Here is an 18,277-nt window from a genome sequence, read left to right on the forward strand (position 1 = left end):
GTAAAATAGTAAAGTTAAACATAAAAATTGACAAGAAATTACACGATGATAATTATCTGATAATTATGATTACTACTGTTTTAATAATATAATTTTGATTGTATTTATTATTACTGATTGCTTCAGGAACATTTTCCAGTAAATTTGTTTGTTTTTGCCCTCGGGAAGGAATTTAAAATAAGTGTCGGTCAAACTAATGCTGTGCAACCAACTTTTGTTCAAACGCGTGTAACTTTATTTTAAAAGATGGTAGCGATCCCAAAGTTTCCAGAGTTATCAAAAACTTTAGCAGTTTACATTCCCAGACAAATTGAACATGACTGGGTTTTCAAGGCTGATTCTGACATTTTGCTTTTTACTCAACATATCTACCCTTTTCATTTTCTAGCAAAAAATAATAAATTTCAATTACATAGGAGAGGGAATTAGTATGTCTCCACCAGGTTCATATTCCTGGGAGAGTGGAGAATGGGTTGTAATAGCATTGAAATCATCATATAACAACATAAATATGACTGAGATATAATTGAACAGTCATACAGTATGGAATTAAATGATGTTTTTTCAACCTTAAATCTACTTAAGGGGAAATAAAATGGTAAAACTAGATGTCAATGGGGTTTAAATGGGCTGAAGAACTTAAAGGTCATCATTGTTATAACTTGTGGTGATGGTAGCACTAGTACTATCAAACAATGAAAAGCAGCTACTGTGGGCAATTACTGGCAACTACAGGATGGTGGCACATTGAATTTCACTACATTTCCTGAGATTCCCCTTAAGTCAATTGCTTTAAAGGCTCCATCATTAGGTGAACTGACTTAGAGTGAGTGGAAAATGAAGTCTGACTCAGTAATGTTAGTTACACAGAAGTATCATTGTTTTTTAATGGTTAAACTCTTAACAACTAGGATTTTTTTTTTTCCAAACTTTAACTTTGATTGTCGCTCAATTTACGAAGAGGATAACATTTGTTGTAATGTGAAAAAAAAACAAACAAACTGTGATTAATGGTAACATCAAATTAAAGATAAAGATCGATGTCGGTGATTTCGCACCTTTGCAGCCTTACCTGTGTGTGTGACTGCTTTACTCATAGCAGAAGTTATATGGCATTATTACCGCTCTCTGTGGGGGGAAAAACAGAGAATCCAGTTCAGTATGGATAAAGTAGCTTTCACATTTATAACCAGCAGGTGGCAGTGTTACATAAAACTAACAGTTCTCTCCTCTAGAGCGACTACAGCTGCAGAATTAAAACACCCCTCTGATGTTTTTTGGGGGGGGGGTTTTGTTGCTGTTTTTTTTTTAAAACCTGGACAGGTTTCACTATCCATCCTCTTGAGTGACAAGATAAGAAAAACATCGCATTTAAACTTCAACTGCTGTTTGATGAATCCCGCATTTTCACTTTCGGCCTTATATTTCATGTACATCCGCCTCTTGTTCTCTCTCCTCCTCATCCTCGGCTCATTATCCGTCTCTCTCGTCCCCTCTGTCTTGTCCCCCCTCTCCGGTCTCTCGGTTGATAATGGCTTCTTCCTCCCAGTCGCTCTGCTTATACGTGCTAACAGGCGACTGTGTCCTGGCTGATACACTGGCTGTGATTCATTTAGACAGGCTGGCAGCAAGCTGTGTAAACAGCCATTAGTAATTCATGACTCAGTCCAGCATCCCCAGACTTCAATTAACCCTTGCTGTTGGTGCATTCTTCCCCTCAGTCCCCCATCATTCTCTCTCTTCTCTCATTGCATTTTATCTCCGTCCTCCTTCATCTGTATTCTCCCAGCCCTTCCTGCCTCTTCGCTGTTTAAATCATTCTCTTTGGGTCCGAGTGCAGTTGTCATCTCGTCCAGTCAAAAAAAAGAAAAAAAAGAAAAATCTCATTGGTAACAGAAGCAAGCGAAAGCAGCCGAACAGGTGGTGTATAACATCCATCTTATGTATGCAAATGAATAACTTGCGCATGTGAAATTATGCAAGGAAAAAAGGGTTGTTTTTAATTTCAAGCTGCTGGTGGGATGTGCGGTATGGCAGCAGGAATCCGATGGTGTCTTTGATGTGTACTGTCTCATTATTGTATTGAGCTTGAATGGAAAAGCCAATTAAGCGCCACAGTGTGGAATAAAATCAAGGCAGGACCAGCTCCATATTCAAACACAGAGCAGACACGTGGACCAGCGTTCCGATTGATCTGCTAATAGATTTATTGGCACTTGGTTTTATTTTGTTTTGAAAATAGCCTGTATCTCCTTTCAGGTGTAATAGCACTGCAGCTTTTATTTATTTATTTATTTTTGTGTACCAAACTGTCGGTGTTAAATAACCTCCACAAATGACCACGAATTGGGTTCGGAAAAGCAATAAACTGATATTACTCTTTTGGTGTTTCTATATTGAAACAGCAACGTATCTGGTGAAGAATGTGTTATGACTGGTCGAGGACTTGCCTGATTTTACTTCAGATTTAAGAGCTGAAAAGATTAAGGTGGGTAATCAGTTAGTCCGGTGTGTTTTTAGATGGCTGAAGACGTAAAATTCTCCAGTATTTCACAGAGATAGGCGAAAAGTCAGAAAAAATAAACATAATTTATGCAGCAGTAATATGTTATTACTGCCTATTTCCTACACTCCCTCAGATTGATGTCAATCAAAAGGAAATTCATCCACAACAATTTTGATAATTGATTCACTGCTTTGTGTAGTTTTATCGTAATTTCTCAGTAATTTTTCGATTGTCTCTCGGCTCCCTGTGGACACTTGAATGTAAGGATTTGCAGCGTTTGCCAATCATAACCTCTTTGGGGGTTTTGACCGCTGTTCCAGCAAAAAACAGTGGTCAGTAGTAGTCCCACCTCTGCTACACTGCATGGGCAAAATTACGTAGACACCTTAACATCATACCCATATGTGAATGTAATATCTTGTTCCAAAAATGCAAGGGAATGTTGATTTTTAAACTTGGCAGCAGGCATTTGATCCCACTCAGGGAAGGTCAAGTTGGGAAAAGCATTTCTTTAGGGATTTGGCCTTGTGAACGGGGTCATTGTCATGCTGAAAGAGAAAAGGACCTTCCCCAAACTGTCTCCTTAAAGTTGGAAGCACACTATTGTCTAAAATACCATCGAATGCTCTAGTTTTAAGATTTCTTTGGTTCATATATAATATGGCCCCCTAGCTACGACCATGACAAACAGCCCCAGACTAAAAGTGGACGTGTGCTTTTCTTACTGTCTCCCAGCAGCTCCTCAGACATCAGACTGTCCTGGCGGTTTCCCAGGACAAAGGCCAGGAAAGAGAGGATGAGCGCGTCCATGATGCCCATGATGGCCAGGATGTAGGCCCAACGCACCGAGCAGGCGCCCAGCGTGTACTTGTCCGTCTGCTCGCCACACATCCGCTTCACCTCGTCGCTGTCCCAGCCGTCTGGGTAGATCATGCAACCGAGGATCAGACACGTACCTGGATCAGGAGGAGAGAAAAAAATAGGTTAGTGTCTGTAGGGGGCTCATTTGGCTACCGAGGGAGGACCTCGTGTTGGAATTGGGACACTGTGTAAACCTAAAAGCACATCACTGTTTATAAAAGGTGCACAAGATATGAAGTGTACAGTGCTCAGTGTAATAACATTATGCAGGGAGGTGGTGGAGTTTCAGTTATAGTTTAAGCCCGAAGTATAGTTAATAGAATGCAAATTAATCGAGGAGCCAAAAAATTTAAAATTAGTTACCAGTTTTATTGTTGTGGCTGTAATACATTACATTATTTAAATTACAATAAATTAATTATTGCAGTTTGATTCATGGTGATTCAGGTTATGGTTTACCCCATGTCACTGGGTGCAAATAGACACATGAAAGGATATAGACTGTACTAATGCTCTCTCTATTTACCCCATAGAGTACCTCAGCAGTTGCTAGGGGGGTACGTGGAAATTACTAAACTATACTCAACTAACTCAATTTAAAATAAAAATTGGGGTTTGATTTAAAAAAATATATATATATTTGTGTTAAGGAGGAAAACAGACCGCCGAACAGGATTTCAAATTGGAGTCATGCTAGCCACTTAGCAAGTGAGCAGAAAAGTTGAAACAGTGAAAAGTAATGAATAAACTGTTGAAACAGTTAGCTAAAAGTTATGGATAAATGATTGAAATTTTCAGCTGCCGCTCCAAGTTGTAGTAGTATGGGTGCGACCTATATATTGACAGTTAATTTGTATTAAAAATGATTGTAACATTATCCACTCATACAAATAACAGAAGAAAATACCACCCTGTTTATAATCCATAACATATTTGGAACATGACAGTGTGACAATATGAGCTTATCTGACACAGCTGTGGGGATATGTCAGACTAAAAGGGCTGGGAACCACTGCTCTATGAGAGCAAGAAGAAAAGATAGGGTAGATATTAGAGCTTTCAGAAAAGAGAGAGAGAGAAAAAGGACAGGAGGTGACAGGAGTACAGAGACAGGACAGAGAGGTGAAGACGACGGCAGAAAGACAGAATATGTTACCACATGTCACCGTACCATGTGGTGAGTCGCGCTGCCTTCATTAGCCGTCTGCTACGTGGCTGACAATGACAGACTGGGCTGCCAGAGAACAGAGTCATCTAACAACACTTCTGCTGCCAGTGGGGAGCTGTTGTCACATTCACACACTCGCCCACACTCACACACGGTCAGTCGAGGCAATCAAATCATCTGTGGTTCTGAGAGGTCTGTATTTATTTGTTGACAGTGTTCCTAAGTCGGATTGTAAGAGGTTTTGTGTGTCAGTGCTTTTGTTGTTTTTCTGCCTTTGTGCCGGCCAATTTGAGTTTTAGATAATGAGAGTGAAGATGTTTTTGAAAAGGGAGGATGCATTGGATATTTGACAGTTGAGGCTTAGGATCAATGATAAAGTTAGGTTTTGGCTAAGCTTAAAGGGGCACTCCACCAATTTTACACATGATATCTGATATCTGTAGCTTTGAAGGGAGCTTTCCAAAGTCTGAGAAAATAACCCTGACGACAAATTTGTAACAGAAAGCCTGCACGGAGTCTGAAAGAAGTGACCATTCACCCACCAGGGAGGGTTTATGGGAATTGTAGGATCCATGATTTGGGGACACTTTTTTTAATTTTGGGATCAGTCCCTCGCTTGACCCATGCGAGGGACTGATGTGATGACTGACGACTTTGATGTGCTTTAAAAACATGGAGTCTTGAATCCGAATATTTAACTCAGTGTAAACATCATATAGCTTCAATAAAGAGTAGGAACAAGCTTACACATAATATATTGTAGGCTTATATGATATAGCCAGACAGTGTGAACTATGAGGATTTTAACAATGTTAAAACTAGGGAAATTGGGAAAATTGTATGTTAAGTGGTTAATATGGTAATTAATTTATGATCATTTTATTGTATCATTGTGTAGTGTATTTTAAAGGCCAATCTAGGGATTGATTTTGGTTATACACTCACCGAGCACTTTATGAAGAACACCTGTGCACCTGAATATTCGTGCGGTTATCCAATCATCCAATCATGCGGCAGCAATGCAATCCATAAAATCACGCAGATACAGGTCATGATCTTCAGTTAATATTCACATCAAACAACAGAACGGAGAAAAAATGCGTTCGCATCGACTTTGACTGTGGCACGGTTGTTGGTGCCTGAGGGGCTGGTTTGAGTAATTCTGAAACTGACACCAGCGGCACGACCTCAGACTTTGCTAATTTAATTTTGTACCCTGAAAAAGTGCCAAATGTTGAAATGGCTTGGGTCAGGCAGGGAATACAGGTTTGTGGTCTCAATTAAATTATCGACACGTCATCTGTGTAAAGAGTAATTTTATACTCCCTCTCCCCACCGAGAACACCAGATATTAGAGCGTGCTGCCTTATTGCCTGGGCCAGTGGCTCAATAGCAACATCGAAGAGCAACGGGGTAAGCGGGTCGCCCTGTCTGTTCCCACGGTGAAGGGGGAAAGTTGATAAATCTCATCCCATTAGCCAGAACTGCTGCCGTTGGAGTATTGTAAAGAACCCTGACCCAACTGACAAAGTTATCGCCCAGGTCAAATTTCTCCAGAAATTTCTTTGGTTGTTTGTCAAACAAATAAGACCACTTGAGCCGGTCAAATGCCTTCTCTGCAAAACGTTGTGCACACCTCTCCACCATCACGTGACTCCCTTTGTGGTCTTTCTGCATCTATTTTTAAACGTTTCATGTCTCTTTGTGATTGTTTTACATTTCATTATGGTAATTTTGTCCCAAGTCAAACTTGTTTTGTGTCTCTGTGTGGTCATTTTGTGTGACTTTGTACTCCTTTTGCATCTCTTTGTACTTGTTCAGCATCCATATTTACTTGTTTTGTGTGTCTTTGTGGTGATTTTGTGTCTCTTTGTATTAATTTGTTCCCGGTATGCTCATTCAATACAAGCGTGAGTGTGCGTGTGTGTGTGTGTTTGTGTGCGTGTGTGTGTATCAGGTTAGCACACTAATGTGAGCTGCCAGCGACTAAGCAGATGGATAATTTCCGGAAATGTCAAAGACTCGTGGCCCTCCCTCCCTTCCCCTCCCATTCAGTTTGTCATCTTACCCTCCTCTCCCTTTTGCTCTCTTTGTGGCCACTATAATAACACAAAATAGAGAGGGTGCTACAGTAGTGAGGCAGAGACTTTTGCATACAGTCTATGATAGATCAACAGGGACATCAAAGTCTCGCTGAACAGGAAGAAGAGGGCTTTCATGGCAGAGTACACTGACGATGCCAGGACAGAAATCCATAATGAGCTGAGGAAGGCTAAACACTGTTATGAGAACAGGATTGAGGGGAAGTTGCAGCAGAACAATCTGACAGAGATGTGGGGGGAGTGAGGAGCCTTACTGGCATGAAAATGTCAAAGGGAGCAGTAGAGGGGACAAAGAGACACGCTGAAGAGTTACACCAGTTTTTCAATAGGTTTGACTCACCAACACCCAACTTCTCTAATGTCCCTGACTCACACATTGGCTACCTCCTCCTCCGCATGCCTCCCTTTTGGTACCACAAGAGTGAGGCATGGCAGTCACTGCCCGTCTCCTCTCCCTGTCTCCCCACCACCCATCCCTCGCCTTACCAACTGTCCCTCCTGTTCCCATTCCCCCTCTCCCCTCTGTCCCTCTCCCCTGACCCGTATCCCCCCTCCTCATCTCCCTATCTGCCCATTGCCCGCACCCAATCGGATATCCTCAACGTCCCCAGTCCAGGGGACAATCCCATACCCCACAATATTCCCAACCATCCCAGTCACCACAAACAGCCAGGTGAGACAGCAGATCAGCGATCTGACAAGATCCACCTGAGGGTGCTTAAGGTATGTGTGGATCAACTGGCTCAAAACGGTGCCCAAGATCTGGAATATCTTGGGCACCTTTTGCACCTCCAGCTGCAAAGTACCCTTGCTCTCAACGACTTCAGGCCCATGGCCTTAACGTCACGTGTCATAAAGACCCTTAAGGGCTGGTTCTACAGAACCTTAGGCCCCTGGTATGTGACAGCTTGGACCCACTGCAGTTTGTGTACCAGGCTGACATCGTTGTGGAGGATGCCGTCATCTACCTGCTTCACAGAGCTTGCACACACCTGGAGAAGCCATAAAGCACTGTGAAAATAATCTTCTTTGACTTTTCCAGTGCTTTGAAAAACGCCTGGCCACTCCAGCTCACTGAGAAGCTTTCTGTTATGCAGGTGGAGCAGGACCTAGTGGCCTGGTCCATGTTCAGCCACAGACCCATCCAGCCACGTGCCTCAAAGCGCTTAGGGGTCTCTTTCGTGAGATCAGGAATCAGACTCCACAACGCCACAGCACCCGGTACCTCCTTCCTCCAGTGACTAAGACTCACAACCACACAACACTCTCAGGTAAATGGTCAGCACCACAGATATTGGACAACACAAGAGCATTGCACATGTACAATGTGGCTCTCAGACTTTTGGACCCCACTGCACATACACACGTCTATAGCATTTTATTTTATTTTTACTTATTTCGAATGCACAGATACTTATTGAAATTTCTTTCTCTGATGTTAACTACATCCCCTTGTGCTGCTGAGTCAAATTGAATTTCCCCTGTGGGGGATCAATAAAGGCACATCTTATCTTATCTTGAGACAGAGGATGAGCAGACATGACATGGGTGTCTGGGCTCCCAGCTGTGCCCTCCCTCCCCTCTCATGTCTGTTTTTCCCTTAGTCATGAGATAAATCCTTCTCACAAATTGTACCAATAACAGTGGCAACAACCTACTGTAATAACAACCAGTATTGATGTAAAAGCGTTCTAATCCATATCCTGCGCCTACATTTCCCAGGAGGCAGCGAGTCTATTGATTTTCCGGCTGCCTTCCTGGGTTTGGAGATCAATTTTCGCAGAACAAAAGAAAAAAAAAAACAATTTAAAACAGCTGCAGACTGTTGTAAATACATTTCTTTATATTATTTTTATTAGACGCAACGTGTACCCTGTTCAATATGTATTTTTTTGACTCAGTGCTGTCTTTTGTTGCACAATGGAGAAAAAGTGCTCATCAGGCATGTATTTTTTATTTGTTATCCTCTATTTTTTCATCTGTTTTTGACACAGCTTTGATCCTTTTTTGTCAAATACTAACTTACAATAGTTTCATGTCATAATTTGAGTTCTTGACTCTTCTGATCTTTAGGAAATGGTTTTTCTTGAACACAAAACCCAACTTTAACCATGTCTTCCACGGCATATTAGTGTTGATTTCCTTTTTATTCATATTAGAGGATTTGGTACTGTGCACACACTCCTCTTCTGTGTAAACAACCTGCTCCTGCAGGCTTTTCAGCTGTAATATTAATAGAATGAGCTGAACTGCACGCCATCCTATTGGCAAATCTTAAATCTCCCGCAGAGTTTGAGTTGGAGAGAAATACAGGAGATCAAAGAGGCACTGGTTTGTCTTTGACTCTCATCTGAAAGCCTCAAGATGTCCAGTTCTGTGCTGAGGTGGTTCAGGCTTCAGCTTCCAGTAGTTGCAGGTTTGATGCCACAGAAGCCCAAATATGCAGTGCTCACCCTTTGCATAAAAGTATGAAAGAAATGTAATGTAAATCCAACTTATTCTCACTGACTGATCTCATTATCATCCTAACAGCTGCTATCTTCAATACCGAAACGATTCCTGCAAAAACACTTTTTTTTCCCCTGTTTTCAAAAAAGTACTGACTCTAATCTTTTAGCTTCAGCGGACATGTAATTTCTTTCCTTTTTTTCTTTCTTTTTCTTTTTTGCTGTTATCTGAAAAGCTGAAAAAGCTCAAACAAAAATCATTTCTATCCCCAAGACTGTCTCTAAAGTAGGCTCAGGACGATCTTTTATCTTTTGCAAAATTGTTTTGTTCATAGGCCTGAACAGAAATGTCGTATAGCTACTAACAATCGTACAAATGGCATGCAGCTATAGTATAGCATGCAGTAACAACAGGGGTAAGCCTGCAGGATCAGCCTCTTCATCTCCCGATAAATAAATTCCCCTCATCTCAACATTCCTTCAGCCTCATCTGCTACAGAGGGAAAGCAGCAGCCTGCACACAATCCCTTCCATAAATAATAAAAGATATTATGAAACCCTCAGACGAGGAATCCTGTCAGCTCATTTTGAGTCTTCAAATGAGTGATGCTTTCAAATCGCACAACCTAAAATATCAGGCCTACATTTAAATAGGCAGGAAACAGCGGCGTGATCCAAGTTTGTAACTTTCAACGCTTCAAATGATTTAAGTCGACTGAAAAATCGAGCACACCGGCTGTTCAGAAATGTTTAAAACAGGCCGCTTAAGAGAAGGCTTCATTCAGGATGGTAGTACTCTTAACTCTGGAGGAGGTGGGTAGTAATGAGCTAAAGTTCACTGTGGACTCCTGAGAGCCACTCCCCACCGCAGAGGGAGGAGGAGGGCAATTAGTGAGCAGTGCTCTATCTCACCCTCTCATCTTTGGTAACTTGGGAGGCTTTATGCCGTGCACATTTCTTTCTTTGGTCAAGTCAGTGTTGAGGAGTGGAAATATTCTTGATTCCTAGGCAGTCATGGATTGGTTTGGTTTTGTTATTTTTTCATTAATAATTTTATGCTCTACTGTTTTTTGTTTTGTTTTTGTTTTGTGCTTTTTTTGCTTATAACAACTGAAATAAAGCTAAATTAAAGCACAAAAGCATGTTGAAATGGTTAGTGGATTCATTGATTAGTTCAGTGACACAATTTCGATAGTCGATTCGTCCTATAAAGAGTAATTTAATAGACTAGAAAGTAGTTGTTAACAGCCGGTTAAAAATCTGCTCTGTTACACCTGTAAACACACCCAGCAGTGATGTCACAGTTTACAACACACCCTGGTGCGAAGTTGCTCTTTAAACAATTTTATCATGTATAAATACCAACTAGTTTCTGGTTCAAGCTTCTCAAATCTGGGGATTTGCAGATTTATCTTTGTTTTAAATCTTTAATATAAAACGTAAATTTAATATCTTTGGTTTTTGGACTGTTTTTCCTTATGGTATTTTCAGACATTTTTAAGACAAATCAATTAAAAACCGAGTTTCCTCTGTAAAGAAAACTCATCAGAATGTGTAGTGAACAAGTAGCTCAGGTTTTAATGCTGTGGCCGATCGCTGTAGTGGCTTTAATTTTCTCTAGTGCACTTTTATTTCCTTTATTTAATTTGGCTCATTTCATTATTGCACTTGAAACTGAACTTCTATTTTCTATCATTTGTCTGTTTTAGTGTAATTTTATTCTATTTTGACTGACTTAATTTCCCTCTTTATACTATGTTAAAATGTTGTAATGCTTTTCTTTGCCTTATTTAAAGCCCTTAGAGAATCGCCTCTGTGTTCGAAAGCTGCTACACAAATAAATTTGACTTTACTTTCTCAAAATGCTGTTTTAGGAAGCCCTCCCAGTCTGCACAATTGCAATACTGTGTGTTTACGTTTGGATGTGAATGTGTGTGCTACTGGTGCCAGGTTGTTGGAGGTTTGGATCTTTTGTCTCCCATGGGTGCTTACTCATCATAGTCCTCCTGGCTTTACACATCCATAGCTGTGCTGAGGGAACTGATTAAGGAGGTAGGATGGTAGTAGCTCCACTCACTATATGATATCCTATGTCATTAAATAATCTTATTATTTATTGATACTCAAAGGGAATATATATATATAAATATATGTGTATGTGTGTGTGTGTATGTGTGTGTGTATGTATGTATGTGTATGTGTGTGTGAATGTGTGTGTGTGTGTGTGTGTGTGTATGAATGTGAATGTTTGTGTATGTGTATGTATATGTGTATGTATATGTGTATGTATGTATATGTGTATATATGTGTATATATATATATATATATATATATATATATATATGTGTATATATATGTGTGTGTGTGTGTGTGTGTGTGTGTGTGTGTGTGTGTGTGTGTGTATGTATATGTATGTATGTATATATAAAATGGAAAAATACACACACATATGCTCAGATAAGCTGAATACACTTCCTCTCTCTTTGAAGGTTTCCCAGCTGACAGCTGTTGGCAGCGACCCCAGGGACAATCAGAAGAGGAGGTCTCGTAATCTAGACTTCTCTGTCCAATCTCCACATTCTAATTTTCACACACACACACACACACACACACACACACAAAACAAGCCACTCACTATGGCGCATCTCACAGGCCCAGCTGTAGCTGTCTACTTTGTGCGATTCATGTTCCTTTAAATGTCACGGTTATTGAGAGAGTGTGGGTGCATGTGCAGGTGTGTTGGTGCTTGTTTTTGTGTGTATGTGCAAGTGTGGGTGGAGGGCTGGAGATACAGAGAGTGAAGCAGAGAGCTCATACTGTATGCACTGTGCATCAGCATCAAGGTGGACCATGGCAAATTATATTAATGGGAGTTAACTGGGGCAGAAACTGGCAGATGCAAGAAGGTATGAGGACAAAATACCTCCTCCCCTCTCTCTCTCCTCCCCCCTGCCCTGATCCCTTCTGCTCCACAGAGGACTGAGTGAGCATGTGTTTGTGTGTGTTTGTGTGTGAGCTGAAAGATAAAGCAGGGGAAAGGGAGAATGATTTGCAACACGAATCCTGCCGCATACCATCCTCATTAACACCTCTTGTATCAGGTCCACTGATTCACAGGGTTTGTCTGTGCTATCGACCGCTGGCACAGCAGATTAATGGGCTGTTGTGAAGTCGCAGCACTTCCAGGTTTTTATGTTTCACAGAGTCACACGTTGCATGATACATAAGATTTGAGAAAATTTCAAAATTAATATGGAATGGCATATTAATTGGCAGTTTCTTCTGTATTATATTTAAACAGCCAATGTGTATACCTTGTAGACATGACTTTTTTTACATTTATGTAGAGTAATCTCAGCTATGTAGCATGTATGTTAGCAGGATGATGCCCCAACACCGATGAATCCAGTATACAGACAACATAAACCACAAAAGTTTGAGTTCGTGACAGAACACTCAGCCCGTGAAAACCTACATTGTCAAGGATTTTTATGAAGATTGGCACGAGCAACTTGCTTCACTCGGCGCTTCATTCAACAAAGCGGGAGATGAAAGCATATGAGTTCTCGCATTACATAGGGATGGTACCAATGCCATGTGTGGAAAATGGGTTTGGCTATAGACGGACAATGAAAATTGTGCTATATAGTTACAGGGAAAACATCATCCATCCCTGTATGAGGACACATTACGTAAAGCACTGGAGCAAAAACACAACAATCAACAAAATTTATACACACAGAAATTTAATGAATTAAAAAATACATATTTATTTATTTAAATAACTTTCATAAAAAGAGAATGATATATAACTTTAATTTCTTAGGAACTTTGCTGGAAAGAACAATTACCAAATCACAGCGTCATTTCCAGGAAACGTCGTAGGAAAATAACAAGCAGATCATCAATGAAAAACATGAGAGCATCAACTTTCAACCTGAACTTTATAAGCAAAAGTGGACAAGAAGAAGTGCCCAGAAAAATGAATAATTGAACACACGCAACTGGGAAAACTCCACCTGCTGCTGATACGACCGAAAGCTTGAGAACCGACACTAAATGGACCATGGACAGTTGACGTTTCATTCGTAGTGTATGGCCCTATAATGAATGTACCAATCCATCAACAACACTGGCTATCGCTGCACGCAACGCACAGATACGAAGACGGGGAAAACAAGTAAGAGAGCATAAACAGATGCAGAAATATCGAATAACAAAATGTAACCGACATCACTTTAGCAAGGAGTTAAACTTCCCTGTTAACAGTGTAATCCTCACAGAGCTGTCCATCCACCGTGGTGCTGAAATCGTAACCAGTACATGTGGTGTGGTGGCTGTTTTCAGCTGCTGTCAGCTGTTTTCAGCCTCAGCAGTTCCCTGTGATTTAGACACTGACTGGGGTCACTCTGGGCCGGCCTTGTATGCGTGCCTTCCGCACAGGCCGAAACAGAAGACTGTTTGCAAATGACCTCTTTTCTTTCCCTCTTCACCCCCTATAACAACCAATGCCATGTTGCCGTTGTCACCGTGGATGAGGGGAGGAGAGGTGAGCGACATAAAGCAGAGGTGAAGAGAGTGAGGAGAAGAGGGGGAGAAAGAAAGAATAAAGGCAAGGGGACAGGAAATAAGGAACAAATAGTAGAAGGGAGGAGTGGTCAATGTATTCAGCTCAGGCTTAAAATAACGTCAGTGGCTGTGTGGTGTTTGTTTGTTTGTCTGGACGTGTAGCATGACAGGAGAACAATGAGGATGAGATTATTAGAAACATTGGATATCAGGAAAGAATCTGAAGGTCGGATATTAAAATGAGAAGACATGTATGTAGTATGTGTGCGTGCGTGCGTCATTCATGTGTCTAATTCAGGTGTGGACTGCAACGACAAGGCAGAGGCGAGAGCGGGAGTGAGCACTGGAGGAATGAGGCAGGAACAAGGGTTACAAGATTGGAATCCCAATGCACCTCGTTTGGGACATGGAGGGAATGAAAGTGACTGTTTAAAAATGCAGCGCCAGACAGACCACGCTCCCCCATCAGAGGATGGCACACAGACAGAGAAACCACACTTCAGAGACATATGGCAGACTCACTTTAGTCAAGCCAGGGCAAAAAAAACAAAACAAAAAAGCAAAAAGATGGTTAATCCACTCTTTATTTTACTTGCTAGGATACCCTTGACCATTGGGCCGTCCTGTGTCAAAAACAAGGTAGTTTGGGGATCGTCCCATGAGAAGAGAGTGCTATAAAATTGATTGAGGATCAGATTTACAATCTAATCATCTCTGAGAAGAGGGGAGCGCCGCACTCAGGTCTGTTTTCAGAGCAGGCCAAACACAAGTCTTAGTGTATTATTAGTGCTTTATCATTTCTCAAAGGAAAAACCGCTGACATTGGTTCAAGGTTATACACACTTTTATTTACACCTAATGTAATAGCAGAAACTCAGCAGATGTTAAGGGACAGCTCCCCAGCAAGAAGAAGACATGGGGATAAACAAAAGAATGAGAGACAAAAATGAGAAAGAGAAACAGCGTTGTTGTTGTTGTTGTTGTAGTATTGCAGTGTAGCGCTAATTAGACCTGGGATTATGAGAATGATAAGGAAAAATAAAAGATTAGACTCCCATTTCATTCTAACATAATCCCATTTAGCTGCTAAACTCACACACTTGGGCAACCGAGACCAGGATAAGTTCTGCTTTATTGTTCATATTTTTAAATGTGTTTTTCAAATAAAGGCTCTCACGTTTGACGTTACAAGAGAGAGGGCTTTCAGGATGGGGGCTAACTAACAAGTCTGGCAAACCTAACGTTATTGTGAACAGACCCAAATCCAATGAAGAGCCGCAAACGGTCAGTCAAACTGTATCGCAGCATCCAAGAGCAGCTTCCACACGGTGGGAAGATATTGCTCAGTGGAAGTGCTGTTGTGATACAGAGCCCATTCTAGACTTAAGCCGTAACTCTGCAAAGTATAATATGCTCCCTTAATAGTGTAGGTATTAAGTTCAGTTAGCCGGACATGCTAACCTATGAAGTTGTGTTTATTGCAGTGGCTGTTTTATCCATTTCTTACACTTTAGCTGTTGTGCTTTCAGTTTTAGAAAAAGGCTCAAAAATAAAAAAGACACCATCCTACAAACTCTTCAAATTAGAGCAGAGTAAAAAAAAAAAAAGAGTAGCATTGCTCTTACTACACCCCTAATGCACACCACCTCAACATGTGGAGAAGCCCAAAGCTTGACAGACCTGCCCTGCCTGCCTGCCTGGTTTCTTATGCGAAGCCATGACTGGACAGTTGCTGTTTAGAGGAGGGCAGACGGTGCTACTCCTTCACAGGAAATGTCAAATAATGTTAGTTAATGTAATGACAATGCCTCAAAGCCTCATAAGGTGATGACGGGAGAACAAAGCTTGCCCAAATTTGATGCTCACGAGTGTGTAAACAAATCAGGACTATTTTAAGATACCTCCGGGGGCTCTTTTTAAAACCCCTCGGCAAGGCAGCACCGCAGAAACGCATCTTTTCTTCTTTTAGTGATAATCTGCGTAAAAAGTTATTATGATAATCCTCCTGGGCGGAGGTATTGTTTTCCCTTCTCCAGATGCTTCCTCTCATACATGAGGCCCCCTGCTGCTTTACAGTACACGGGAGACATTTTCAGAAGTTGAATCCAAACACTGATTGTGCCTCTGATTTTGTTGCCCCTCTTGTTTGAAGTCAGTCCTACTTGGAACAGTCTTCTTCTTCTTCTGAGTTTCCAAACGAGCGTTAATCAAAGATTTCTACGGAGCACGAAACATGTTCGGGAGTGAGACGGAGTGAGAGGTCGCTCTCTACATCGAGGATCCAATCAGCACTTGGATGAGGGAGATGCTGCATCGCCATGGAGACGGGGCTGCCTGCTGTTGCTGCTCTAAGATATGTGGGTTTGTACGGATGAGTACGAGTGTCAAGGCTGCACCAACACCTCAGTGGCGTGGTGTTAAGGTGACAAAAAAAAAGCCTCTTGTTTTCTCCCTCCACCCTCTTCCTCTTTCATCTCTTCTGATGAATAAAGCCCTGCCATATGTCCCAACCCTGCGGAGCCGTCTGCCCGCTCATATGAGCAACATATCCTCACACATGAAGCAGATTTTGTTCTCTGTGAGTACAGGAGGACCCCGTTCTCCCCCCCACAAACCTATCAGAGCGGGAAGAGAGAGGGTGAGTTAAAACAAGTGTTCCCATTAATTAACAGCTTCCCCCGGTGAACCTGAGGAGTAGATCTGCCAAACAGGATCCACGCTGCATCCCAGACGGAAGGAAAGACATGTCGTGGGCCTTGTATGCTCGCTGTCAGTAAAGCCAAAATCCCCCTACAGTGAGAGTGTTTGCGTAGCTCAATATTGTGGCGGGAATGTGAGGTGAGAGGCCAGGAATAAAAGAGCAGCAACACATTTTGTTTACTCAGTTGGAAGGCGAGGAAAAGCCCAGATGGTCAGACTTGATTTATTTACAACCTTCGACCCAGTGAGTGTTGCATTCCTGATAATCCCAGGTACTGTATGTTACAAGTTTGATCAATCGTTGCTTCATCTAAGTGCTCTGTTTTCTCTTTGCTTCCTCAGATGTGGTGACAGTGTTCTTGAAGTGGTAGAGAAGTTTGGCAGTTCTTTTGAATCTTTAACAGTTGTCCTTATTTTCTCTCCAAAACCGTCTGCCTTTGAAGTCGGCCGAGGGGATTGCTCCACTCCGTTTCAGTAACTTCTAATGTTTCTCTGATCTGTGGTGATGGCAGAGAGTACATGTTCTCCTCTTTTTTTCTTCAAGCCCTCCCCTCCTCTTCTCCGTGTCCCCCTCTCTTTCTGCAGCACCGAGCACTAATGACTGATGATGTGAGGGGAGAAAATCCACCTGGCATGAAAAGAGAAATGCAAGCTGGTACGAATGGGGACAACGGAGGCTCTTAAACAATGCTGTCTCACCGATGGGTCAGTCAGTACAAGCTTGTGTTGACCGAGCAAGCTCACCACAAGGTCCATTTAGTAGAAGTTCTGGCTCTTCAAGCTATCGTTGTTTGTTCAACACCACGGAACTTTATTTTAACGTGTAGTGCAGATCCCAAAGTTTCCAAAGATGCCAAATACGTCAGGCAGTATTTGGGAAAAATGTGCTTAAAATTATGCAGAGCACATATAGAATATTTCCATTTGATGGACTGGTAAAACCATAAAAATCATGGATTGTGTCGGAAATCACTCTCTATCCATTTAACAATGCACTATAATCACCTTTTGCTATTTTATTTGAGTGAAATTTATCCACTGCATAGTGCCCTGAAAAAATCCTGCACTGGGATAAAAAAGTGGAGTCCATGGAAATGCAGTTTGTGTTGCATTTTATAGAGGCAAAAATTGCTGTTGCGTGACTCAGTGCTGACGCAAGGGGATTAATAAGTGTCCGAAATCTTAATATACTGCTCACTAGAAAGTATTTAGTGTCTAATATATAGAGAGTAGTGAATGAGTGAACGAGGGAGTGTTTTCAGACACAGCTACAGAGTCATGTTTGGGCTTGACAATTCATTCTCAACCTTGGAAACAGCAGGAGGATGTCATATAGTTGAAAGCTGCAGAACAAGCGAGTAAATGGACCCTGTCAACTGTAGTTTCCATGTATGTAATTTAAGTCCAATATTCAGTCTCCTTTTAGCTCTGTTTTTGGTCTCCACCAACTCCCGGCTCGTAAGTTGCTAAATGCTGCACTATGTTCGGTGAAGAGTGGGTTTTCAGAGCTTTTTCACTGAAACCAGCTGCCTCCTGTGGCCAAATCTACACTGATGAGAATGAACCAAAAACAGGAAACTTGTAGGCCATAGGACCAAAAGAGGGAGCTGAAAGATACTAAAATGCTCTGTAGAGCTGAGAGGAACTGCAGAGTTAGGTGATAATTGCCTGTGGGTTTCACACTCCATGTAGTCCCTTGATCCATTTTTAATAGAAAAATGTTGATTATAGCAGCTTTAAAGTTGCTCAAGGAGACATAAAAGGGGAAAATGGTTGTTAAGCTTCTGGAAATGTTGTCACTCCTGCACTGGTGTGAGAAGTAAAATCCTCATTTATGCTTCACAGCTGCATGGATGCTTCCCTGACCTGCGTCTTCGACCTGAAGAAAGCGGTTGGATCAGCCAAATCTGAGGACTTGAATCGC

General features: G+C 41.6%; 1 protein-coding gene across 1 annotated transcript in view; it reads right to left on the reverse strand.

The window, feature by feature from the left end:
- lhfpl3 (LHFPL tetraspan subfamily member 3) overlaps positions 1–18,277 on the reverse strand; it is a 38,907-nt gene that overhangs the window by 807 nt on the left and 19,823 nt on the right. The window contains exons 2-3 of the mRNA XM_040149616.1: positions 3,232–3,462; positions 1,073–1,128 (exon numbers count right to left, since the gene is read on the reverse strand). Of these exons, the coding sequence (XP_040005550.1) occupies positions 1,106–1,128; positions 3,232–3,462 (254 nt within the window). The 3' untranslated portion in view covers positions 1,073–1,105. The remainder of the gene's footprint in view (positions 1–1,072; positions 1,129–3,231; positions 3,463–18,277) is intronic.

Source organism: Xiphias gladius, chromosome 2 (genome assembly GCF_016859285.1).
Source record: "Xiphias gladius isolate SHS-SW01 ecotype Sanya breed wild chromosome 2, ASM1685928v1, whole genome shotgun sequence".
Classification (NCBI taxonomy): Eukaryota; Metazoa; Chordata; class Actinopteri; order Istiophoriformes; family Xiphiidae; genus Xiphias; species Xiphias gladius.